The sequence below is a fragment of the Trachemys scripta genome, unplaced genomic scaffold (genome assembly GCF_013100865.1).
Source record: "Trachemys scripta elegans isolate TJP31775 unplaced genomic scaffold, CAS_Tse_1.0 scaffold_26, whole genome shotgun sequence".
NCBI classification, from domain to species: Eukaryota; Metazoa; Chordata; order Testudines; family Emydidae; genus Trachemys; species Trachemys scripta.
This window is the reverse complement of record NW_023260511.1, coordinates 1,358,971-1,385,976: the sequence shown is the minus strand read 5'-3', so window position 1 is coordinate 1,385,976 and position 27,006 is coordinate 1,358,971. Positions and strand designations below refer to the sequence as shown.

At 44.0% G+C, this 27,006-nt stretch overlaps 1 protein-coding gene across 3 annotated transcripts in view; it reads right to left on the bottom strand.

Annotated features, from left to right (window-relative positions):
- Positions 1 to 785: 785 nt before the first annotated feature.
- The window catches only part of LOC117870356 (butyrophilin subfamily 1 member A1-like), a 102,067-nt gene continuing 75,846 nt past the window's right edge, over positions 786 to 27,006 (bottom strand). For all 3 annotated transcript variants that reach the window (XM_034757495.1, XM_034757497.1, XM_034757496.1), the window contains 4 exons: positions 14,530 to 14,550; positions 10,034 to 10,054; positions 3,402 to 3,428; positions 786 to 1,847 (listed from right to left, as the gene is read on the bottom strand). In XM_034757495.1, the coding sequence (XP_034613386.1) occupies positions 1,321 to 1,847; positions 3,402 to 3,428; positions 10,034 to 10,054; positions 14,530 to 14,550 (596 nt within the window). In that variant the 3' untranslated portion in view covers positions 786 to 1,320. The remainder of the gene's footprint in view (positions 1,848 to 3,401; positions 3,429 to 10,033; positions 10,055 to 14,529; positions 14,551 to 27,006) is intronic.

Genomic DNA, 27,006 nt, shown 5'->3' with positions numbered 1-27,006 from the left:
AAAGTCTGCTGTCTCTGCTATCTGCGCAGAGCTGGGGCAGCATACAGAGCGAACAAACACACACACAGCCGAACATCTATCAACAGATGCTATGGAAAGAAGGATGTGCTATAGCTGCATCCATAGGTGGAACATCCTCTGTATCAGAAGAACAACAGGATGGCTACCCACCTTCTCTGAACTGTATTTACTTGTGAAGTGTGAAAATGTTTTTAAAGGCTACTGGCCAGTGCTGGCAGGAGCTGAGCTCCTGTGATCCCTGCTGACAGGGGGAGGGACATATGCAAATAGATTTATTCTGCTGACTATAGACCCAGATTATGGTTATTAGTCAGACATTCATCTGAAATTTAGTAATAAGCTTGGTGTTATAGTGTTTCCAAAACCAATGATATGAAACGGGGCTCTGTTTTCCTCAGTAAAATCCTCATATTCTGTGTCAGAAACATCATGTTCTGAAAAGGTTACACAGGTTAAAGATATCGATAATTGCCAAGAGGCTGAACACTAATTTTTGGAAAACATACAGATATGATGGCACCACAAACAATATACAGCATAGGTGCTGGAACTAGGGGTGCGGGGATCCAGGCAGTTCTGTCGCATCCCCTAGCTTGAAGTGGTTTCCATTATATACAGGGTTATAGTTGGTTCAATGGCTTTCAGCATGACCACTATAAAAATTGTTCCAGCTCCCCTGAATACACAGGTAATCTTTTATTTTCCAAAGAAACATCAGTGCAAATTGTTATGGGTTTGACATAAACCAATAATGAGATGCCAAATAACTAGGCTCAATCAACTTTAATTAATCAAAAATTATTAATCAAAATTAGTACAACATAATACAGAAAGGAAAAGTCAATCAATTACCAACCCATCTTGAAGACAGCAGTGCAACTGGTCAAGCTTTCTCAAGACCGGGTGCATTCCCCATCTGTATTTATACCTGACTCAAAGATTGGTTATTCGGTTTAGCAAAGAAACATTAGTATAGGACATTATTTGCTTACTCTTAGCTGCTAATACACCTAATCCAGATAAACTGGAAGTTAGCAATGAAAAAAATTACTTTCATCATTAATAGCTCTGTTTGTGAGACTCCAGTACAGTTCCATTCCTTATTTGGGGATCCACCTCTGCAGCATTAGCAATATTTGTAACTATAATTTCACAGGGAATGTTATTCCAAATCACCTTTCTTCTAACTGCAAAGTGTTCTGTGACTTTGATTCAGTCTGGTCAACAGTGCCATGAAGCAGCACAGGGCTTTGGCTGTGTTCGGTCAAGAAAACGGAACATCATGGCATTTTAAATTGATTACTCTTCTTTAATTGAACAAACTCTCATTGTTGTTTCTTTGTGGGAATTTTTAAAGAATGGATAAACCTTTCCTGAGAATGAACAATCATTAAATGTGAACAACACAGACCTGTCAGTTACATTGAAAAAGGTCACCCGCCCATCTTGGTAATTAAGGTAAACTCCAATTTTCTGGGGCTTTTTCTGCACCGTGACCTGGGTCCATGGATCTGTTTTTGCCCAATAATCTCTCCCACTCAGACCCAGAGCCCAGAATCCCTCTTTAGGGGATAAGGAAAGTTTTCCTTTTCTCTGTATTGATTCTTTGGCCACTCCCAGGTCCCAGTCACTGATCTGCTTAACGTCCACCTCCCAGTAGTGCTTTCCAGAAGAGAATCCTATCAAACCCAACACACAGACAGTCGAATCAAACCTCTCTGGATTTGCTGGAACTTTTTGAGGTTGGGCTTCATGTTTCAAACTCTTCTTATCCCCAGCAAAGGAGAGGTTGGGGTGGGCTGTTCCGGCATCAAGAGTGATGTCATCTGAAAAGAGAGATTGGGTTGTCAAAAGCACTGGTCTAATGTCAGTCTAAGCTGGGATAAGGGAAGTTTACAGGGTGGGCCCCATCCTGTACACCCTTCTCAGGTGGGAGTTTTGCCTCATTGAAGCCTGCTTGGCAATGTTTTTGTTGTATTGAAATTCTTCAGATATGAGAGTTGTCTGAATTTCACACAAAACTGAAAGTGATTCTGAACTATTTGGTGGCATTCTCCAGGGGGATATAGCCAAATTCATCCAACATTTAGCAACACTGGAATTCACAAAACACTTATTCAGCTTCTGCCTAATCTTGCAGGCACATAAATTCCCTAAGCGCCTAAGTAGCCACCATTAAAGTGCCCAAGGTGCCTAAACTTTGGCAGCTGGGCCTTCACTCAGCCACCTCACTCCTGACATTGCCCAGCAGCTTGGCACTTAACACATGCAGGATTCATAAACTAGGTGCAGCCCTGCCTAGCCTGCCTTTGGGGTCTGATCCAGTAGATGTGCTCAGATGAGGTGAAACCCTTATATGTGCTTAAAGTTTAGTACTTGCTTAAATACCCTGCTGAACTGGGACCTTGGGAAAAAAGAAATATTAATCTTCGAACAGACAATCAGACTATAGAGAAGAAAATTACTGTGCCTGTTATGTTGGATCATTATACTTCCCCATTGCATTCACAGTTGTACTATCAGTGTTATAATGGACTATTTTAGTAATGAAAATAATGTTTTGTTGGTTAGCTGGAGGTGCATATTGAGAATTAGGACTCATAAATTCTATTCCCCTCTGTGACACTGACCCATTCAATGAGTTTCAAATAATTTAATCATTTTCTGTAAACTGTGTATACTTCCAAACTCAATGAGGGATAGATCGGGCTGGAAAGAGCTTGGAGATGATCAGAAGAATATTGCAATAAAATGCAAATTACTGTCACATTCTCATATCCATATCTGCCATAAATCACCATGATTGCACCTGTCTTTCATCATCCCCTTAATGAACATCACTCAGTATCATATTCTTTTTTTCCAACATCACCATCAATCATAAGTCAACACCTCTACTAATTTTTCACCACTGTCTTCATCAGTATCAATGCCATCACAATCCCACATATTTCACTCCTGGTCACAACTACCCACCTTCATAACCCCTGTCAACATTACTCATCTTAGTATGATTAATGGAGTCACCATCACCACCTTATCTGTGCTTTTACCCTGCTCCAAATCCTGAGGCCCCGATTTAGGATTTCCTCAGTCCTTACTCACATCTCTCAGTGAGGGTTAATTCTGATCTCACATCTGTGCAAATTAGGAGTGACTTCACATAGATCCATGAAGTTACACAAGTGTGAAATTAGTACTAGGTCAGAATCAGGTCCTGATATAAATGGGAGTTTTGCCTAAGTAAAGACTGTGTATAAATTGAGTATGGATCTCAGGATTTGTTCTCAGCATAACAATATTTTATTATATGTTTCTAGTTTGGTTAATGCATTAAGACAATGATTTCTTAATACTGGAAAAAATGTGCATTCTGTTACCTGTCTCATTACGAGCCTTTCTCCATTCTGAAATCAGAATAAGAAATAACAGACATTGAATTAAAAGAGGCCCATACTAAAGATTTTCCTGCCTCTGGCAGTAGAATATTAAAATACACACAGGAAAAGTTCCTGATAGACGTAGTACACCATACCTACATGTGAGCTTTACTGAACTCCAATTATTAGAAACCTGAGCAAGGGTTGTGCACTGTCGGTCTGCAGAGAAGCCAATGTCTCATTTCATCATGTAACCTGCCTTTTTTGGGGTGCTGGTATGTTTTCAACTTTTTCTTACACAAACCAAACTCCCTCACACTCCCTCCACCCCCGCACACTGTTTCAGACCACCAGATTCTCTCCAACAACAATTTGGACACTGCTATTATTATTTAATTTGTTGGTTTGGGTGCGACAATATGCACCAAATGAGATGGGGACTAGGACCCAGGTCCACAAAGAGTCTTTCTTTCCCCTAATCTACCTAGTGAGGCTACACAAGCAGGGCCTTGACTACTGGATCATCAGGACACACTGGGATTGGGCTTAAGGCTGCAACCCAATCACCAATTACCCTCCCTTTTCAGGGATCTCTCAGTAGCTTGGGAGACCCCGTGATGGAGTCTGAACAATGGAGGCTGTAATGAAGTAGCTTCCAAATCGCCTCACCCTCTCATCATAATATTTCCCCTCCAGTTGCTCCTCTTACCCACGTCGGATTTTTCTATGAGCTGGAGTGCTTCCACCCTGCTACTAGATAGATTCCCGATAAGTAACATTCTCTTAACTGGGGTAGGAGTTTTATCTACATCTAAGCTGTTAAAAAGGGCACATACAAAATGCCAACTCAAATAGAACAGATTTTTCTCTCTCAGGAACAGCCTGAAAATGGGAGAAAACTTGTTAACTGGTTTCCAAAATATATTAAGCAGCTGAAAGGTTTTAAAATACACAATAGCAATTGTCACACCATTGCCTACACCTGGATGGGAAACATACTGAACTATTCACTCTGTATTTTAAAGAAGCCTTTATTGGAGTTGCAGGAACAAACCATTCCAATGTGCAGAAAGAATAACAAATAAGACAGGTGACCACTTGGCTTAAAAGAGAAATCTTCAGTGAGCTTAAACACAAAAACGAAGCTTACAAGAAGTGGAAAACTTGGACTGATGACTAGGGAGGAGTATAAAAATATTGCTCAAGAATGCAGGGGTGTAATCAGGAGCGCCAAAGCACAATTGGAATTGCAGCTAGCAAGGGATGGGAAGGGTAACAAGAAGAGTTTTTACAGGTAAGTTAGCAACAAGAAGAAGGTCAGGGAAAGTGTGGGAACCTTACTGAATCTGGGAGGCAACCTAGTGACAAGTGATGTGGAAAAAGCTGAAGTACTCAATGCTTTTGTTTGCCTCAGTCTTCACAGACAAGGTCAGCTCTCAGACTGCTGCACTGGGCAACACATTATGGGGAACAGGTGAGCAGCCCTCAGTGGTGAAAGAACAGGTTAAGGACTATTTAGAAAAGCTGGACATGCACAAATCCATGGGGCTGGATTCAATGCATCTGAGGGTGCTGAGGGAGTTGGCTGATTTAATTGCAGAGCCATTGGCCATTATCTCTGAAAACTCGTGGTGATAGGGGAAGGTCCAGGACGACTGGTAAAACACAAATATAATGCCCATTTTTAAATAAGTGAAGGAGAATCTGGGGAACGACAGACAGGTCAGCCTCACCTCAGTCCCTGGAAAAATAATGGAGCAGGTCCTCAAAGAATCCATTTTAAAGCACTTGGAGGAGAGGAATGTGATCAGAAACAGTCAACATGGATTCACCAAAGGCAAGTCATGCCTGACCAACCTGATTGCCTTCTATGATGAGATAACTGGCTCTGTGGATATGGTGAAAGCAGTGGACATGATATATCTTGATTTTAGCAAAGCTTTTGATACAGTCTCCCACAGTATTCTTGCCAGCAAATTAAAAAAGTATAGATTGGATGAATGGACGCTAAGGTGGATATAAAGCTGGTTAGATTGTCAGGCTCAACAGGTAGTGATCAATGGCTCAATGTCTAGTTGGCAGCTGGTATCAAGCGGAGTGCCCCAGGGGTAGGTCCAGGGGCCAGTTTTGTTCAATATCTTCATTAATGATCTGGATGATGGGATGGATTGCACCCTCAGCAAGTTCATGGATGAGACCAATCTGGAGGGAGAGGTAGATATGCTAGAGGGTAGGAATAGGGTCCAGAGTGACCTAGACAAATTGGAGGATTGGGCCAAAAGAAATCTGATGAGGTTCAACAAGGACAAGTGCAGAGTCCTGCATATGGGATGGAAGAATCCCATGCACTGAAACAGGCTGGGAACCGACCGGCTAAGCAGCAGTTCTGCAGAAAAGGACGTGGGGATTACAATGGACAAGAAGCTGGATATGAGTCAACAGTGTGCCCTTGTTGCCAAGAAGGCTAATGGTATTTTGGGCTGTATTAGTAACATTGCCAGCAGATCGAGGGAAGTGATTATTCCCCTCTATTCAGCACTGGTGAGGCCACATCTGGAGTATTGCCTCCAGTTTTGGGCCCCCCCACTACAGAAACGATATGGACAAATTTGAGAGAGTCCAGCGGAGGGCAATGAAAATGATTAGGGGGCTGGGGCACATGACTTATGAGGAGAGGCTGAGGGAACTGGGATTATTTAGTCTGCAGAAGAAAAGAGTGAGGGGGGATTTGATAGCAGCCATCAACTACCTGAAAGAGAGTTCCAAAGAAGATGTAGCTAGGCTGTTCTCTGGAATGGCAGATCACAGAACAAGGAGCAATGGTCTCAAGTTGCAGTTGTGGGGGAGGTTTAGGTTGGATATTAGGAAACACTATATCACTAGGAGGGTGGTGAAGCACTGGAATGGGTTACCTAGGGAGGTGATGGAATCTCCATCCTTAGAGGATTTGAAGGCCCACTTTGACAAAGCCCTGACTGGGATGATTTAGTTGGGGTTGGTCCTGCTTTGAGTAGGTGGTTGGACTAGATGACCTCCTGAGGTGTCTTCCAATCCTAATCTTCTATGATTCTACATATAAACACAAACCAACACACGTTAAACAGTAACAGTTTCTTCTGTGTGGTGATGAAACTTGGCTCCTTGGTTTGATAGCCCCAGAAGGGTGTGTGATGGGGTTAATGCCCCATCCACTTGGTTATGGTGTTACACAAATTACCACAGCAATGTCTCTCCATACTCCCCTGTAGCCAAGGGTCAACTGAAAAGGAGAGAAATGAGGGGGGGACCCCATCTTCCTCTGATCTCCAGACTCCCCAGCCTGCTGAGAGGTGGAGCACCTTTGTTTGGTCGATGCATGGCTAACGTAGGGCCTTGCCTTGGGACCAGATCTGACAATCCTCTGCAGACTGGATTTCAGTCACCCCACAGGACTTGCACCTTTTCCTGGCTCAGGGGCTTCCGGGAACCCCCCAAGCTGGGCCAGTCATCGTGAGTCTCAAGGCAGTACTGGGGATTTCTGGGAGCCCACAGTTTGGGCCCCCCAAGCTACCCCACACACTTCCCCTTGCTGAGTCTCTGTGCCTGTCTCTGCTCCCTCACAGCGAGCCCTGATTCCCCAGCCCCTCCTTGTAGCCCTTGTCTCTGGTGGTAGTTTCTCTTCCCTCCATGGGGCTCAGCCTGGCTAGGTTTGTCCCCATGTCATGGTGGGGCCCCACCCTTCACAGCCCCTGGCCCTTCCACCCTGACTGACCCCAACCCCATTCACCAGCCCCAACCAATCACCACCCCTCACCCCACCCGCTCATCGCCCCTGATGCTGCCTTGCTCACTGCCCCTCACCCTGCTCAGCAGCCACACTCTCTCAGCAACCCTGGCCTCATTCCCTCACTACCCCTTAGCCAGTCCCTTGCCCCATCCTCCTCCCCACACTTTACCCCATCCCTCCCAGACCCCTCACTGCCACTTGCCCTGCCCACATTTTTCCTTGCCCCACCATCTTCATTGACCCTGGCCTTGCCTCCCTCACCATCCCTCTCCCCGACTCCATTACCACCCCTTGACCCATGCCTGCAGTCCTGTCTCTGGTGCTGGGTTCACTGACCTATGGAGGGCCCTGAAAGGCTGGGTCTGTCACTGTGTCATGGAGGTTTTCTTCTCTCAGGGCTGACCCCCGCCAGCTCACTTGGCCACTCCCCACTCTTTCATGTGGCTCTTTTCTCCCTCGCCTTCCCCCCAGCTACTCTCCCCTGCTGCTGCTCTCACTGTCTCCTTTCCCAGCATGCACAGAGGCTGGGACCTGAGGTGAGCTCCCTGATTGGCCCCGCTGTCTGATCAATCAGAATGACTTGGGCTGTGGGATACTTCAGAGTGGCCCTGTTCCAGAGTTCTCTGATTGGCCAGAGGTCCTCTCAATCCCAGGGTCCTGACTCCTCCTTGGCCCCCTCCTCTCTCCTGCCATGGGGAGCGGCCAGCCAAACAAACCCACCAAGTTTTAGTGAGGGGCCAACTGTCCCCTTACAGCAACATATCACTTTTAGGCTCCTAGCCATGCAATGGAATTTACAAGGCCTCAGTTAGGTGCCAGCCTCCTTATTCACTGCATGGTGTAGCTTGTAATTAATAAATTAATCTATTATATGATAGTAATGGGTTAACCAATATTGCAAGATTTAAAGCTGAAATGCAAGAAACCTACAGGCTTAGTCCTGTAAAATATTTAGTTTAGCCAAATTAGGCCTTAGGACTTAGGATAAGTCATAGTATACAAATATGAGCATAAGTAAGTTAATAATAAATCTGTTGAGCTTGTGTCTATGTTTGTATGCTGATTTTTTGAAAAATAACTGCTGAGTTTGGATAATAATGTCTGAGGAAACCACAAACTAACTGCTGGTATCTAGGGTGTAATGTTAGAGACATCCTTAAGGTATCCACATGTTACTATGGTGATCAAGTTACATAAATGTTAACAAGTTAAAAGAAGAAATATCCATGTGCCCTATCATGTGAAGAGTCCCCCGAGAATATCAGAGTGACACTCTCAAAGATGGACATGTGAGGTCAACCCTATATGCATAACTTATTATGAATAGGATCTGGCAGATGGCTGGAGGTCATCGTTTCCTGGAGGTCTTCATTTCCTGACCCTCAATAACAGCCGGACACCACTGCACTTCTTCAGGATTCCATATGAATATGAAAGAATTAGAAATACTGGTGCTGGACACTTTGTTTTTTCTAGCCATTTCCATTTATGCAACAGTTATATTAGTTGTGATTTTCTATATGAAAAGACTTTAATAAATGTAGATCTGATTAAACATGATCATGGTTTCTCGCTTTCTCATCAAGTCTCCCACAATGATGCTAGCTGGCATGGTGAAGAGATAGGTGCTTAACAATGGGTTCCACAAAAGCCAGTGCACTAAGCAGGGTGCCATTTAATTTAATGAATGGGATATGCTAAGCCCTGCCCCCTCAGGGAGTTCGGCACCTCAGTCTGCGCTGGAGGGAGGTGCCTAAGCCGCATCTCAAAAGAAAAGCAGCAGTGTGTGCCTATCTGCACACAAAATGGCTGGAGAGGAGGACAATCTCCCTTTTAACCTTTAACCCAGTGGTTACAGCACTCACCCAGAATGGGGGAGACCTAGCTCTCACCCTCAGCCTGAGGTACAGTAGGGATTAGAACTTGACTTTCCCACCTCCCAATCCTAATCACTGGGCTGAAGGTTATAAGGGAGGTCCAGAGCAGTGGCTAAAGAACACTCAGTGACACTTTGGGAGGGGGTGGGAAGAGGAGTAATGAAGGATTCTGTTTCCATCCTACACTTCAATTCTGAGCTGGCTCCTCAGTGGAATATTCCCACCATGCAGAATACATCATCTTAAAGGATTCTCTAAACTATTATCATTACCAGCAAATCCCATGGTAAATACAGAAGGCACGTAGTATTGCTGCCAAGCCATGCCCCCTTTTTCCTGGCCAAACACCTTGCACTAGGCCAGAAGGAGCTGATATAGGAGAATGTATAGTGCTTGTACACTATACAAAGATTCCCCAGTGCAAGGGGATATCGCTAGAGCTCAGTTCCATTGATCTTTGTGGACATTTGTGTAGTAAGAGCAGCATGAAGAAGCTACAATGTGGATCAGAATCTAACATTTTTTTTTAATTCAAAGAGCAACTATTCCACAGTCATGTGCAACCTTTAAAATAGATATAATTTTATCAACTCAAAATGATTTTCCCAATGACTAACACACACCATATCCTATCATGAAAAAAAATAATCCCATAGAAAATTTCTGCTAGCCTCCTACAAACACTCAATGATAAAATTAACGGAGCAGGAGGCATACCATTATGGAATGTCCATAATTTCCAGTGATTCTGGAAAATCCGTCCTTCAATTTTAGACCACAGAGGAAACAAATACAATTATTCTAGGGCAATAAATCAACTTGGTGTGAGAGAAACTCATCACAGTTCCCTTATGGGGTTTAAAAGAAATCTGCAAAGTAATTCACCCTCCTTGAATTGAGCAAAGGCAATGAAATGAAGAAATATCTGTTTTCATTTCGGAACATTCTTCTGAAGGATAGCAGCAGTTGAGAAATGAAAGAGAACTTACCAAGTTCATTCTGGAGTTGGTCTGCAAAAGAACAGTACGGTTTCCATTAGAGATTGGTGAACAACCAATCATCAGCTGCCAGTTTTCTCTTTCCTACACACCACACCTGATCCATCACCCAGATCTAGTAACAATTCAGAATCTTGCATTCCATAACTAACCCCACCCCCCAAAAAAAGAAAATAAGCCCTGTGTTCGCACATAACTGCAGACTCACCCAATGACTCCTTTTTACCAATTCCCATCTCCCAGCCCCCGTTACCACACCATATTGGCTACAGCTTAAAGCCTTGGTGTCTTGAAGAAACTACTGTGGTACCAACAAATACAAGTAAATGGTGTTAAGGAGAAGGAGTAATGAAAGGTTCTGTTTGCATCCTATCCTCCAATTCTGAGCTTTCTCTGCAGTGGGATGTTCCAATTGTGACCAGTACAACAGCTTGAAGGATCTTTTAAACTGTTTTCGTTACCAATAGATCCCTGGAGTAGTGCAGAAGACAGATTGTATGAATGCGGAGCCATGCCCCCCTTTTTCGGGACAAACACCTTGCACTGGGCCAGAAGGAGGTGATATAGGAGCATGTATAGTGCCTGTACACCAAACAAAGGTTCCCTAATGCTAGGGGAAACCCCTAGAGCTCAGATCCATTGATTTTGGGGGACATTCATGTAGTTAGAGCAGCATGAAGAAGTTGCAGTGTGGCTCAGAATCTGACAGAAAGCATTTTTTTTTTTTATTTAAAGAGCTACTATTCCACAAAAACAACGAGGAGTCTGGTGGCACCTTAAAGACTAACAGATTTATTTAGGCATAAGCTTTCATGGGTAAAAACCTCACTTCTTCAGATGCATAGAGTGAAAGTTACAGATGCAGGCATTATATACTGACACAGGGAGAGCAGGGAGTTACTTCGCAAGTGGAGAACCAGTGTTGACAGGGCCAATTCAATCAGGGTGGATGTAGTCCACTCCCAATAATAGATGAGGAGGTGTCAATTCCAGGAGAGAAAAAGCTGCTTCTGTAATGAACCAGCCACTCCCAGTCCCTATTCAAGCCCAGATTAATGGTGTTAAATTTGCAAATGAATTTTAGTTCTGCTGTTTCTCTTTGAAGTCTGGTTCTGAAGTTTTTTTGTTCAATGATAGTGACTTTTAAATCTGTAATAGAATGACCAGGGAGATTGAAGTGTTCACTTACTGGCTTTTGTATGTTACCATTCCTGATGTCCGATTTGTGTCCATTTATTCTTTTGCAGAGGGACTGTCTGGTTTGGCCAATGTACATGGCAGAGGGGCATTGCTGGCACATGTTGGCATTTTATGGAGATATCCCATCTCCTAGAACTGGAAGGGACCTTGAAAGGTCATCAAGTCCAGCCCCCTGCCTTCACTAGCAGGACCAAGTACTGATTTTGCCCCAGATGCCCAAGTGGCCCCCTCAAGGATTGAACTCACAACCCTGGGTTTAACAGGCCAATGCTCAAACCACTGAGCTATCCCTCCCCCTATATATATATATATAACAGGCATATATAACATTAGTAGATGTGCAGGTGAATGAGCCCTTGATGGTGTGGCTGATGTGGTTGGGTCCTCTGATGGTGTTGCCAGAGTAGATATGGGGACAGAGTAGGCAACGAGGTTTGCTACAGGGATTGGTTCCTGGGTTGGTGTTTCTGTGGTGTGGTGTGTAGTTGCTGGTGAGTATTTGCTTCAAGTTGGGGGGTTGTCTGTAAGTGAGGACTGGCCTGCCTTCCAAGGTCTGTGAGAGTGAGGGATCATTTTCCAGGATAGGTTGTAGATCGTGGATAATGCGCTGGAGAGGTTTTAGCTGGGGGCTGTATGTGATGGACAGTGGTGTTCTGTTATTGTCCTTGTTGGGCCTGTCCTGTACTAAGCGATTTCTGGGTACCCATCTTCCTCTATCAATCTGTTTCCTCACTTCCCCAGGTGGGTATTGTAGATTTAAGAATTCTTGATAAAGATCTTGTAGGTGTTTGTCTCTGTCTGAGGGGTTGGAGCAAATTCGGTTGTATCTTAGGGCTTGGCTGTAGACAATGGATCGTGTGATGTGTCTTGGATGGAAGCTGGAGGCATGTAGGTACGTATAGTGGTAAGTAGGTTTCCGGTATAAGGTGGTGTTTATGTGACCATCACTTATTTGCACTGTAGTGTCCAGGAAGTGGATCTCTTGTGTGGACTGGTCCAGACTGAGGTTGATGGTGGGGTGGAAATTGTTGAAGTCCAGGTGGAATTCTTCAAGGGCCTCCTTTCCATGGGTCCATATGATGAAGATGTCATCAATGTAGCGCAAGTAGAGGAGGGGCACTAGGGGACGAGAGCTGAGGAAGCGTTGTTCTAAGTCAGCCATAAAAGTGTTGGCATACTGTGGGGTCATGCGGGTATCCATAACAGTGCCACTGACTTGAAGGTATAAGTTCAATGCATTGGTGTTCTTCCTGAAAACACCATCCTGGCCACCATGGATGTAGAAGCACTTTACACCAATATTCCACATGAGGATGGACTACAAGCTGTCAGGAACAGTAACCCTGATGAGGCCACAGCACGCCTGGTGGCTGAGCTTTGTGACTTTGTCCTCACCCACAACTACTTCAGATTTGGGGACAATTTATACCTTCAAGTCAGTGGCATTGCTATGGGTACCCACATGACCCCACAGTAAAATAGAAAGACCTGTTCAGAGTCTAAGGCCTTGGCTACACTTGCAAGTTACAGCGCTGTAAAGCCTCCCCCGGTGCTGTAACTCACTCCCCGTCCACACTGGTAGGGCACTTACAGCGCTGTATCTCCCTGGGTACACCACTGCAGGTATTCCACATCTCCGAGAGGAATAACATCTGCAGCGGAGTGGCTAAGACTCACGGGTGTGAGTGTAAACGCTTGCAGCGCTGTACTAATCACCTTGTCAAGTGGCCAATCCTCTCCATTGTTGTGACCGGCTGCAGGAATGCGGAAGTGTCGGTTTCAAAGCTTGTACCACAGAGAAAAGCAAACAGTTTGCAGCTTGCTTTGAGTGAGTAAATGAATGAGCAGGGGGCTGGGAGTTCGGAACTTGCACAACAAAGAGCTGACATGCTCCAAAAAGCACTCTCTCTCCCCCCACACTCCCTGTCACAATCCACCCCCCCCCATTTTGAAAAGCACGTTGCAGCCACATGAATGCTGGGATAGCTGCCCATAATGCACCGCTCCCAACACTGCTGCAAATGTTGCAAGTGTGGCCACACCACTGTGCTGTCAGCTATCAGTGGACAGACTGCAGCGCTTTTCCCTACTCAGCTGTATGAAGACAGGTTTACCTCACAGCGCTGCACAACAGCTGCAAGTGTAGCCAAGGCCTAAGATGAGCTCCCTTTTGCTGTTGCACATCTCAAAGTAAATTTTCAATAGTGTATACAGATTGTTAATATGTAATTTGAGATCTCCTGTGTCCAGACAACGTATATCTCCGGTTGACTTAATTTGGAGTTGTGGGAGCTCACTCTTCTGAAAATCAGGGGAAAGCTCTCTGAAGTGGGAGATGCCCAACAAATGGTAAGTGTAACAAAAAAAATGTGATCCCTAGGCAGTAAAAGACATTTCTGAGCTAAGAAATATATTACATTTTTTTCAGTTGTAGAGGTTTTCTCTTATTTTCTTTTCTTTCTGTTTATTTATACTTTTGTTTATTTCATTTTATTTTATTTGGGTGAAACCAGTGGGCAATCCCATACCTACCATATTTTTCCTTCAGTGTTTCTGACAAACAAATCAATGTTTCAGCATTCACAAATAGACTACACTCAGCCTCAGATAAGCACAAATAGCTCCTATGGAAATTAGCAGAGATGGTCACAGGGTTACTTGGAACAGAATTGTTCTTTTGTTAAAAAATGGACAAAGAATGTAACTGCTCTTCTCAGCTCAAGATCCTCCTACATACACAGAAAAGCCATGTCTAACCAGGGCCCCTGGTTACAGCACTCACCCAGGATGTGGGCAACCCAGTTCTTACCCTATATCTGTAGTGGATTAGAGATTTGAACCTGCATTTCCCACCTCTCACCTGAGTGCCCTAATCACTGGGCTCAAGGTTGTAATAGCGGTCCGGAGCTGCAGCTAAAGAACTCTCAGTGAAACTTTGTGTGTAGGGAGAAGGAATAATGAAACTCCTAGAGCTCAGATCCATTGATTTTTGGGGACATTTGTGTAGTTAGTGCAGCATGAAGAAGATGCAATGTGGCTCAGAATCTGACATTATAGAGTGCAACACTTAAAATAGATAAATTTTAGCAACTCAAAATGATTTCACCAATTACTAACACACACCATATCATGAAAAAAAAATACACCATGAAAATAGTAACCTCATAGAAAATTTCTGCCAGCCTCTTACATACAGTCAAAGATAAAATCAACAGAAGAATTATCTGCTTTGATTTATAACATTATTCTGAAGGATAGTAGCAGGTGAGAAATCAAAGAGAACTTACGAAGTTCGGTCTGGAGTTGGTCTGCAAAAGAAAAGTGTGATTTCAATTACAAATTTGGTGAACAGGTTTTACCTTACTTCATTAAGGGAGCTGTCTCTGCAGACTTCCCCAATCATCAACTGCCACTTTTCTCTTTCATCTCCTTTCCTGTACACAACTCTTGATTCATCTTCCAGATCTACTAACTACTCAGAGTCTTGCATTTCAGAACTAAACAAAGCAAAGGCCCTGTGATCTCACAAAACTGGAGAACCAGCCCACACCCCACTGACTCCAATTTACACATGTTCTTCTCCCAACCACCCATTACCACAGAATGCTTATTGACAAAGGATTAAACACTGAGTTTGTTTAAGGTATTATAGTGACACCTACAATCTACCAGTAATTTGTGCTCAGTCTGATTAACACTAAACTCAAAATGCAAAGTAAACCTAATGTTCTGTTTCTTAAGCTTGTCAGAAAAACAAACATATTTTTTCTTTCAAAATAATACAAGTCTTTCAATATGCAAAATGTGCTGTAGATCCCAAACTAAAGTAATGCATAGATTCCCTGCACTCCTGTACGTCCTTTGTGACACTCGGTACTTCTACATAGAATCATAGAACACTAGGGTTAGAATGGACCGCAAGGATCATCTAGTCTAACCCCGGCCACGATGCGGAATTGGTTTTGTCTAAAGCATCCAAGACATATGGCTATCCAGCCTCCTTTTGAAAACTTCCAGTGAAGGAGCTTCCACGACTTCTCTGGGCATTTTATCCCATTGTCCTACTGTTCTTACAATTGTTTTCCATCTTTTATATGACAGATTTAAGTGGCTAGGCAGCAGTTCTGAAGAAAAGGACTTAGGGGTTACAGTGGATGAGAAGCTGGATATGAGTCAACAGTGTGCCCTTGTTGCCAATGACATTTTGGGCTGTATAGGTAGGAGCATTGCCAACAGATTGATGGACGTGATCATTCCCCTCTATTCGGCATTGGGGAGGCCTCATCTGGCATACTGTGTCCAGTTTTGGGCCCCACACTACAAGAAGGATGTGGAAAAATTGGAAAGAGTCCATCAGAGGGCAACAAAAATGATTAGGGGTCTGGAGCACATGATTTATGAGGCGAGGCTGAGGGAACTGAGATTATTTAGTCTGCAGAAGAGAAGAATGAGGCGGGATTTGATAGCAGCTTTCAACTACATGAAAGGGGCTTCCAAAGAGGATGGAACTAGACTGTTCTCAGTGGTAGCAGATGACAGAACAAGGAGTAATGATGTCAAGTTGCATTTGGGCAGATTTAGATTCAATATTAGGAAAAACTTTTTCACTAGGAGGGTGGTGAAGCACTGGAATGGGTTACCTAGGGAGGTGGTGGAATCTCCTTCCTTAGAGGTTTTTAAGGTCAGGCTTGACAAAGCCCTGGCTGGGATGATTTAGTTGGAGATTGGTCCTGCTTTGAGCAGGGGGTTGGACTAGATGACCTCCTGAGGTCCCTTCCAACCCTGATATTCGATGGTTCTATGATTTGAAGACTGTTATCCTTTCCCCTCTTCATCTCCTCTTTTCCAAACTACACATACCCAGTTCCTTCACCCTTTGCTCCTATGATTCGCATTCCATCCTTTTAATCATCTTTGTCTCTTGCCTCTGGATCCTTTCCAGTTTCTCTACGACCTTTCTATATATGGGTGACCAAAATTGGACACAGAATTCCAACTGAGGCCTAACCAGTGTTGAGTAGATTTCTACTGTTATCGCCCATGACCTGCATGCTATGCATCTGTTAATGCAACTAAAATTGCATTTGCTTTTTTTTGCAAAAGCATTATGTTGTTGACTCATGATGAGTTTGTGATCCACCACAACTCCCAGATCTGTCTCAGCAGTGCTGCTGCCAAGCTAGTTATCCCCCATTTCTGGTTTTTGTTTCCTAAGTGTAGCACTTTTCATTTGTCTTTGTTGAATTTCATTTTGTTGTCTATAGCCCAGTTCTCCAATTTATCCAGATCCCTGTGAATTTTAGCTCTGTCCTCCAAAGTGTTTGAAACCCTCCTAGCTTTGTGTCATCTGCAAAGTTGATCAGTATGCCCTCTATTCATATATCCACGTCTTTAATAAAGATGTTAAATAACACGGACTCAGAATAGATCCCTGTGGAACCCGACTTGGGACCTCCTTTCACTCATTCCATTAATAGATACACTTTGTGATTGTTTAATCAATTATTTATCCACTTAATGGTCATTTCACTGAACCCGCATTTCTCCAGTCTACTTGTCAGAATGTCTTGTGGGACTGTGTCAAAAGCCTTGCTAAAGTCCAGATAGATTATGTCCATCACATTTCCCCTATCCACAAAACTAGTTACCCTGTCAAAGAAGAAATCAAACTGTTTTGGCATGATTTATTCTTAGTAAATCCATGCTTGGTGCTAGTGATTATTCCTTCATCCTCCAGGTATTAGCAAATTAAATATTTTATACATTGCTCTAATATCTTCCCAGTTATCAATGTCAGGCTGACTGTTCTATAGTTACTCAGCTCTTCCTTTTCTCCCTTTTTAAATATGGGCACTACCTTGTACCTTCTCCAGTTTTTTGGGACCGCTCCTGTCATCCATGAATTTACAAATATTATTGCCAGTGGCTTTGAGATTTCTTCAGCTAATTCCTTCAGCATCCTGGGGTGAGTAGCATCAGACCCTGCTGACTTGAATTCATTCAAATTAGTCAGAATATCTCTGATGTGTTCTTTACTTATCCTGATCTGCATTCCTTCCCCTCTATTATCTAGGGCTAGTCACCAAGTCACATGTTATTTTTTGTGTGACGATTGAAGCAAAGTAGGCATTGAACAGTGCCATCTTCTTATAATTTTCTGTTACCAGCTCACCTTCTTCACTGAGCAATGGACTCATATCATCCCTGAATTTTCTTTTTGTCTGAAACCCCACTTCTTGTTGTTGCTAACATTTCTTGCCAACTGTAACTCATTCCTGGCCTTGGCTTTCCTGATCTTGTCCCTACTCACTTACGCTATTCCCATGTATACTTCCTGGGTGACTTTCCCCTCCTTCCATTTCCTGTGTGTATCCCTTTTAGTTTTTAGACAACTAAAAAGTTCCTTGTGCAGCCACATTGGTCTCCTTTGGCTCTTCTCTGAATTGGAATAGCTTGATATTGAGCCTCTGGAATTACACCATTTAACAACTGCCAGTCCTCCTTTGACCCCTTTTCTTTCTAATTGGTCTCTGCATGGGACCTTGACTACTATTTTTCTGAATTTGTTGAAATCTGCATAGTAGCTGGGAGGTGTGATTTCCAGCTTCAGTGTATGAACACATGACAGGTCTGCTCGAGATTGTGCCTAAAAACAGTGGTATGGATGCAGTGGCCAAGGGGAGTGAATGAGCCCTCTGACCAAGTACATACCAATGGAGTTGGGCAGCATTTTAATTGAGTGTCTGTCATAAACATACAACTAAGGGTAGCATACCTTGTAAGGGGTTAATTCCTCTTTTACCTGTAAAGGGTTAAGAAGCTCAGGTAATCTAGCTGACACCTGACCCAAAGGACCAATAAGGGGACAAGATACTTTCAAATCTGGGGCGGAGGAGGCTTGAGTCCTGTGGTTTCCCAGATGAGCTCCCCAGCCCAAGTTTGACACATCTGTCACCAGTGACAGAGATGGCTGTGGAGCGGCAAAGGGAACCTCTGAGCACACCTCCTGAGCATCGATCCACCACCGGAGGGAGTCAAGGACCGGGAGAGGCAGGGTCACGATCCTATCTAAGCTGTCCCGGGCTGAGCGATACACTGACGCGGTCAAAGCCTGAGTTTGGCGTGCTGTGCCATGTGTCCAAGAAGTTTCAGGCAGTTCCTCACTGTAGTGGTGGAGAACTGTCTGAGGCCTCAAATTATATCATTCAGGGCCTGACACCTTGCCTCTGGCAGGTATGCCCTGGCTTGGGTCGAGTCCAGTACTGCCCCTATAAACTCTATCCTCTGGATGGGAGACAGAGTTGATTTTGCTTCATTTAGAAGTAGACCCAGGCTGGTGAAGGTGGTTCTGATGAATCTGATCTGAGCTTCCACTTGGGTCCTGGAGAGGCCTTTGATCAGCCAGTCATTGAGGTATGGCAATACAACTGCCATGCACTTGGTGAAGACTTGAGGTGCTGCTGACAGGCCGAACAGGAGGACTGTAAATTGGTAGTCTATACTGTTGATCACAAACCTGAGGTACTTCCTGTGGGGCTGAGTGATTGTGATATGAAAATATGCATCCTTCAAGTCAAGGGTCGCATACCAGTCTGCTGGATCTAGTGAGGGGATGATGGAGGCCAAGGAGACCATGTGGAATCTGAGTTTCTTCACAAACTTGTTGAATTCTCACAGGTCCAGGATAGGCCTGAGGCCACCTTTGGCTTTTGGTGGATTCTGCCACTGTGGTGGCCACACTTGGGGCTCTCACCTTTCTCTCTCTGACCTTGATCTTCAGCTCCTACTCCTCCTAGATCGGTAGGAGTCAGACTCTGACTCCAAGGTCTCTGAGACTGAAGACCATGGAGGAGCCAAGCTTTGGTGCCTCGAGCGTCGAGAACTTGGGGAGCGAGTAGGTTCTCCGTCCAAGTGGGCTGGTGCCAAAGAACATGGAGAGGGTGAGTGACTGGACATCATTGCCGGCTTTCCTCTTGACTGCACCTGGGGGCAGGGTGGAACGCCAGTGCTGAAGGTTACTCCCTCCTCGGGTGCAGCAGGTCCCAAGCAGCTTTGAAAGCTTCTGGCATTGAAGGGAGAGGTAGCTGCTTGACCATACAGACAAGTGACCCTGGGGGGCCCGGACTCAATTGCCTCGCTTGGGCAGGAGTCAATGCGGCCCCAATAGGGGATCTGGAGTTGTGGCCCGCCTGTGCTCTTACTTCTCTGGATTTAGCCGGAGGTGAGCGACTGTCTGACTTCTTTTTCTTCTGAGGCCCCGGCGAGTGGGATCAGTGCCTGCGCTCTGGTGGGCCTCAGGAGGTGCCATGCCGGTGCCGAGCACCCTGGGATGAGTATTTCTCGGCACCAAGCTTAACGACAGTGCTGGGGCACTCCACGTTGAGGAGAAAGTGTTAGGAGCTAAGTATCAGAGGGGTAGCCGTGTTAATCTGAATCTGTAAAAAGCAACAGAGGGTCCTGTGGCACCTTTGAGACTAACAGAAGTACTGGGAGCATAAGCTTTCGTGGGTAAGAACTCACAGATGCATCTGAAGAAGTGAGGTTCTTACCCACGAAAGCTTATGCTCCCAGTACTTCTGTTAGGAGCTGTGTCCCTTTGGCCCAGGTCCAAATGGGGGCATAGAGCTGCCTCCATGAGGATCACTTTAAGCCGCTGTTCCCTTTCTTTAAGAGTTCTAGAGCGGAACTCATGGCAGATCTTACAGAGATCCTTTTGGTGACCCTCCCCTAGGCATCGTAACACGAGGACTGTGGATCACTCTTTGGTTTGCGCTTTGTGCAGGCCACACAGTTTTTAAATCCCAGGGACCGTGGCATACCACGGCTCCAGGGAATCGAAATGGTGGGGACCCCAAACAACTCTAATTACTAATTACTCTAATTACTAATGACTAAGGTAAACTATTGTTATAAACAGACAGTTAAGGGTTAACTCCTCTTTTACCTCTAAAGGGTTAAGAAGCTCACATAGCCTAGCTGACACCTGACCAGAGGAACCAATGAGAAGATCAGATATTTTAAAAGAGGGAGGAGGGAAATCAGTCTTTGTCTGTTCAGAAAAGTTTGTGCTGGGTGAAGGATCCAGGAATCAGCCATCTAACATTTCTTAATAGTAAGTGTTTAGAGAAGGAATGCATTAGATTATGTTTATTTTCTTTTGTGACTTCTTTTTGCATAGAGGGAGAATCAAATTGGGTTTCTTTGTGTAACTAAGGTTTTGTCCAGAGGGACATCCTCTGTGTTTTGAATCTGTTGTCTGTGAGAGTAGCTTGCATGCTAATCTCACAGAGGTATTCCTTTCACCCCTTTTCTTTAATAAAAAGTCATCTTTTAAGAACCTGATTGATTTTCCTTGTTTTAAGATCCAAGGGTTTTTTGGATCTGGACTCACCAGGAATTGGTGGGGGGAGGGAAATTAAACTCAAATCCTGCCAGGGAAGGGGGGATGATTAATGTTTCCTTGTTTTAAGATCCAAGGGTTTTTTGGATCTGGGCTCACCAGGAATTGGTGGGAGGTAAATCAGTCCCAATCCTGCCAGAAAAAGGGGGATAAAGACTGGGGAGATATTTTGAGGGAAGAGGAACTCCAAATGGTCCTTTCCCTGTTTATTGTTTAAATCATTTGGTGGTGGCATCTTAGACCTAAGTTGGTAACTAAGCTTAGGGGGTTATCTCATGCAGGTTTCCACATCTGTACCCTAAAGTTCAGAGTGGGGGAGGCACCTTGACAACTATATACAAAGAACTGCAGAATGTGCTTGCTAAGCAAGAGCTACGGGAAGTTCCAGCCAACCGTCACTGGCAGTAAGAAGGAATTGAAGGGGTGGCTGGTCGGCAGGGCTCTATATTGAGCGCCATGAAGGCGCGACTACCAGTGGCACCCAGGCCTACCTGATGAATGCTGCTATGGGAAAAATCTTCTGGCCACCATGCACATGCGCACGCACACACCTGATTGGAATGGACATGAACAAGCACTTGAAGAAGAACTTACTGTTTTCATCAAGGTTTCAGATTCCAAAAGAAAACAACATTTTTACATATTCCTTTTTAAATTTTTATTCTTTTCATTGGGAAAACTAATAGTAAAGGCTGTTTTGCTAAATATATTACTAAAGTATTCCATACATAATCAGAATAAAAGCACTCCACATATGAAACCTTGGGGACAATTCTGCTCTCAGTTATATAAGTTTGAGTACAGAGTAAGTCCCCTCACTCTCACAAAGTTATATCCACAGGAAGTTTTGTTTTGTTTTGTTTTTTTTCTGAAATAAACACTGAAAAATAGGACCCTATATTTTGTCTAACTGGGTCATGTTTTTTCATAGTTGAGGGCAAAGGGACAAAATCTGCTCTCAGTTGCAATTGTGTGATTCCGGAAAAAAGTCTTGTCATCAGTGGAAAAACTCTGTATTTGAACTTGCATAACAAAGATCAGATAGATGTATAGATAGATAGTCAATGGTAGTTTTCCTTGAGTGAGGATAGCAGGGATAGCCTCTTACTGCAGAAATAAATATTACTCCTATTCCATTATTACTGTTGAGATTTTAGTGACAAATATTTGGGAATATTTCAGAGCAGTGGTTCTCACAATGATTACACCTCTGTGCCTTGCACCTATTTTCTAGAAAACTTTATTGTAGAGGGAGCTGGTATGGATCCTTATATTTAGGTTGCCTAATTCTAATATAAAATACTTTGTGTGATCTATTTGAGAAACTCTGACACCTCCATTTTTTGGATTAGCCCTGAAAATTCAACGGGGGGAAAACTGTTCAACTAGGGTTGCACCTTTTCTTTCCCCCATGAAATTCTTTCAGGTTTTGTTGAGATATAAACTGTGATTAGCAACAGAGGATCCTGTGGCACCTTTAAGACTAACAGAAGTATTAGGAGCATAAGCTTTCGTGGGTAAGAACCTCACTTCTTCAGATGCAAGGGAGGTTCTTATCCACGAAAGCTTATGCTCCCAATACTTCTGTTAGTCTTAAAGGTGCCACAGGACCCTCTGTTGCTTTTTACAGATTCAGACTAACACAGCTACCCCTCTGATACTTGAAACTGTGATTAGATATTAAACCCTACAATTATTTTATACAGATATAAACCTAAATCTTTTTTTATGTATAAACCAAAGTGTTTTGTATCTATGAATTTAGGGCTTTGTACCTGTCAAATTAAAATGTTCTCTATAATTAGATTAAATCTTAGTGGGGGTATGTCTACACTTACCCGGTAGTTCGGCGGCGAGCAATCGAACTTCTGGGTTCGACTTATCGTGTCTTGTCTGGACGCGATAAGTCGAACCAGGAAGTGCTCGCCGTCGACTGCGGTACTCCAGCTAGACGAGAGGAGTACCGCGGAGTTGACGGGGGAGCCTGCCTGCCGCGTGTGGACCGAGGTAAGATCGAACTAAGGTACTTCGAACTTCAGCTACGTTATTCACGTAGCTGAAGTTGCGTACCTTAGTTCAATTTGGGGGGTTAGTGTAGACCAAGCCTAAGTTACCAAAGGTTGGAATATATTTAATCAGTGAAGGAGTGTTTAATCCCAGGCTCTGACCCTGCTGATCCACAGTAATTGTTTCCACATTCACAAAGCAGGTCTAGTAGTAATGGACAAGGAATTTTTGCTATGTGTTTTGTGAGAGGTGCTGTAATAAAGCTGAACTTGATATTTAGGTCAATAAGATTCATTTGTTCTCACAGACAGCTCAATTGCAGATGTCTTTAGCTTATTGATGAGATATCTGGGCTAGAACTCAGTTAGATCAATTGTGGAAAGGAGTTTCTTGTCTTCAACAGTATATACAAAAAGGGGGTTTTGGAGTCAGGAGTGCATCGAGATACAGTCACTTCCCCAGTCTTCAGATCTGTAGAGTAATGTATGAAAACTTATTTTCTGTATTTGGTAATGTTCTGGGTTAATCTTTGACTAATGATCTTTGACTACCTACATTCCAAGTGTGCCCCATATTTGACAATTTGTGTTATTTTAAAAATTCAGATATGGAAGCATAGAACATTAGTGTTGGAAGAGACCTCAGGAGGTCATCTAGTCCAACCCCCTGCTCAAAGCAGGACTAACATCAACTAAATCATCCCAGCCAGGGCTTTGTCAATCTGGGCCTTAAAAACCTCCCTAGGTAACCCATTCCAGTGCTTCACCACCCTTCCAGTGAAATAGTGTTTCCTAATATCAAACCTAGACCTCCCCCACTGCAACTTGAGACCATCGCTCCTTGTTCTGTCATCTGCCACCACTGAGAACAGCCCAGATCTATCCTCTTTGGAACGCCCCCCCCCCCTTCAGGTAGTTGAAGGCTGCTATCAAATCCATCCTCGCTGTTCTTTTCTGCCAACTGAAAAAGCCCAGTTCCCTCAGCCTCACCTCATAAGTCATCTGTCCCAGCCCCCTGATCATTTTTGTTGCCCTCCACTGGACTCTCTCCAATCCTTTCTGTAGTGGGGGCCCCAAAACTAGACACTATATTCCAGATGTGGCCTCACCAGTGCCAAATAGAGGGGAATAATCACTTCCCTTGATCTGCGAGCAATGCTCCTACTAGTGCAGCTCAATATGCTGTTAGCCATCTTGGCAACAAGGGCTCACTGTTGACTCATATCCAGCTTCTCATCCACTGTAATCCCCAGTAACAAAGCTGTTAAAAATCACTATAAAGATTATGAATAGTGCAAACACACTTAGTTGTAAAGGTTTAAACTGACTCCTGAATCATGCAACAGTGGGTTTTGGTGAGTTCAGAACAAGGAGGACATTCCCTAAAGCTGAGGTTTCCCTTCAAATTAAGTGTTATAATAAGAAAATGATAAAATGTTGGGTGGGAGTTGGGGGAGGGGGGCATTGCCATGGCCAATGAAATCTACAAATTAATGGGTATGGAATACTTCTATAAACTCTGCTTAAGCTACCTGAGATTCTGGTTAACAGACAAAAATCCTAGAGATGTCACTATAAAGCGACAATTGGCAGACCGATATTCAGACAGTTGGCCTGAATTTCACAGAAAATCTAACAGAGAGGGAATGGGATAAGAAGACAGACATCAGGCTCAAGCTGAAACCCACACTGATCAAGGAGGTAAAACACCTCTCAGAAGTCATAGGATGGGTGGGGAAATGTGGTGTTTCATAAGTGGCCAGTGTTATCACTTTATCCAGGATTAACCACACTGCCCACAGGCTGCAAAGGTGTAGGCCTCACAGAGTTAACTGTGTGATTGAGTCTCTGGAGGATAGAATTACACAGCCAGTATGCTGATGGCATATCAGGTTCCTGTGAGCCATTCACACCGCAAAAAAGTGGTTACCTACCTCTCTGTAACTGTTGTCCTTTGAGGTGTGTTGCACATGGTCATTCTAATTTAGATGTGTGTGCACCCCGAGCACAGGTATAGGGGATTTTCCCTCTAGAAGTATCCGTCAGTTTGGCTCTGATGCCCCCTGGTGCCGCGCACTCATAGCGCTGGTATAAGGAGGCCCCATCATGCCCACACTCCTCATTTTCTTCTTTCTGACCTCTCCAAGGCGGGTCTTGGAATTGACATGTGCAATATCTCTCAAAGAACAACAGTTATAGAGAGGTAGGTAACCGTTTTTCTTCTTCAAGTGCTTGCCAATGTCCATTTAGATTTTGGTGACTAGCAAGCAGTAGACTCGGAAATGGCCTCAGCGATAACAGACAAGCCAACTTAGAACCGCTTGGCCAAAGTGGGCATTGTCTCTAGCCTGCTGCATTATGGCGTACTGCATCAAGAATGTGTGCTCCGAGAACCAAGTCGCTGCTCTGCATGTGTCCTGGATTCGGACCTGGGCTAGGAATGCTGCCAAAAAGGCTTGGGACCTCATGAAGATGACAGTTAAGTTCAATGGAGGGGGAATGCCTATGAGGTCATACCGCATTCGTTTGCAGGATGTGACCCAAGATGAAATCCTTTAGGCAGAGACAGGAAGCATGTTCATTCTGTCAGTAATTGCTATGAAGAGCTGTGGTGACCTACAAAATGGTTTGGTCCTTTCAATATAAAGGTCAGAGCACGTCTGATGTCCAGGGATGCAGGTGTTGCTCTTCTCTATTGCATGTGGTGTAGGGAAAAGACTGTCAGGAAGATTGACTGGTTGTAATGGAATTGGGAAACAACCTTCATAAGAAACTTCAGGTGTGGTCAAAGCTGTATCTTGTCCTTAAAGAAAACTGTATAGGAGGGCTCTGCCATGAGGGCTTGAATGTCTGAAACCTTCCTGACCAAAGTAATTGCTACCATGAAGGCTACCTTACACCAAAGGTGTAGCGGAGAGCACATCACCAGCGGTTCAAAGGGTGACCCTGTTAGTTTTGACAGGACAAGCTTCAAGTCCATGGAGGGATAGGTCTCTTATCTGCGGGAATGTCCTCTCTAGACCTTTGAGGAAACGGATCACCATTTCATGTGAAAAGAGCAATCTATTGTCAACCTTTGGGTGGAATGCTGAAATGGCTGTCAGGTGGACCTTTAGAGTGGAAAGGGCTACACCCTGTTCTTTCAACAATAAAAGGTGGTCCAAGATAAGCTGGATTGAAGTTTGCATTGGCAGGACTCCCTGAGCTGAAGACCAGAGAACTTTGCACAGTAAGCTGACCTTGTGGAAGGCTTCCTGCTGCCCAGGAGAATCTTGTGAACCTGTTCTGAACAAGCTCATTCTGCAGGGTTCAGCCATGCAGATTCCAGGCAATCATATGCAGGGAGCCCAGGTTTGGGTGGAGCGAGTCTTGTGAGATCAGGTCTGGATACAAAGGGAGACATGTTAGGGAGATTCCCAAACCTGAGCCGTCTTTTGTAGGTGACAAATCTGAGGAATTGTCACAGATTGAGGTGTCACTAGAGGAGGTTTTGGAATTAATTGAGAAACTTAACAAGTCACCGGGACCAGATGGCATTCACCCAAGAGTTCTAAAAGAACTCAAATGTGAAATTGCAGAACTATTAACTATGGTTTGTAACCTGTCCTTTACATCAGCTTCTGTACCCAATGCCTGGAAGATAGCTAATGGAATGCCAATATTTAAAATGGGCTGTAGAGGTGATCCTGGCAATTACAGACCGGTTACTCTAATGTCAGTACTTGGATCTCCAAGGAGGTGAGGTACAGAAAGGAATTTGATGCATCTCTTGTGTTCCTGACTCAGAAGAAAAAGACTTGTGGACAATCCGTACCTACGAACAGAACATGACATGGTGTTCTTAATTAGAATCAGAGGAGAACAGAAACAGAAGGAACACCAAACAATGTTGTATTATCTCATCCACATGCCACTCTTCAATGCCCCAGAGAATTTGAGCTTTGGCAAACCTTCACAGTGGACAGACTGGAAGCAGAGTTTTGCAAGATTTCAAATGGTAAAAAAGCTTCACAATGAAATGGGAGATACACAGGTTTCTTCTCTACTTTATGCTATGCGGAAGCTGGCAGAGCATATCTTTAAATCCTTTTACTTTATTAAAGACTGTCAGAAAGATGACTATGTAAGGGTTTGGCTATGTATTATGCATACCTTACCCCTCAAAGAAATGTGTTTTATGAAAGAGCATGTTTCCACCAGGGAAGTCAGGAACCAGGGGAAAATATTGAATGTTTTATAAGAACTCTGAATAGATTGGCTGAAAACTGATTTTGTAAAACATGAAAATATCAGAGAGAGGCTGGTTAGTGGGTTAACAGACAAAACCCTTTCACAGCAGCTTCAGATAAAAAGAGACC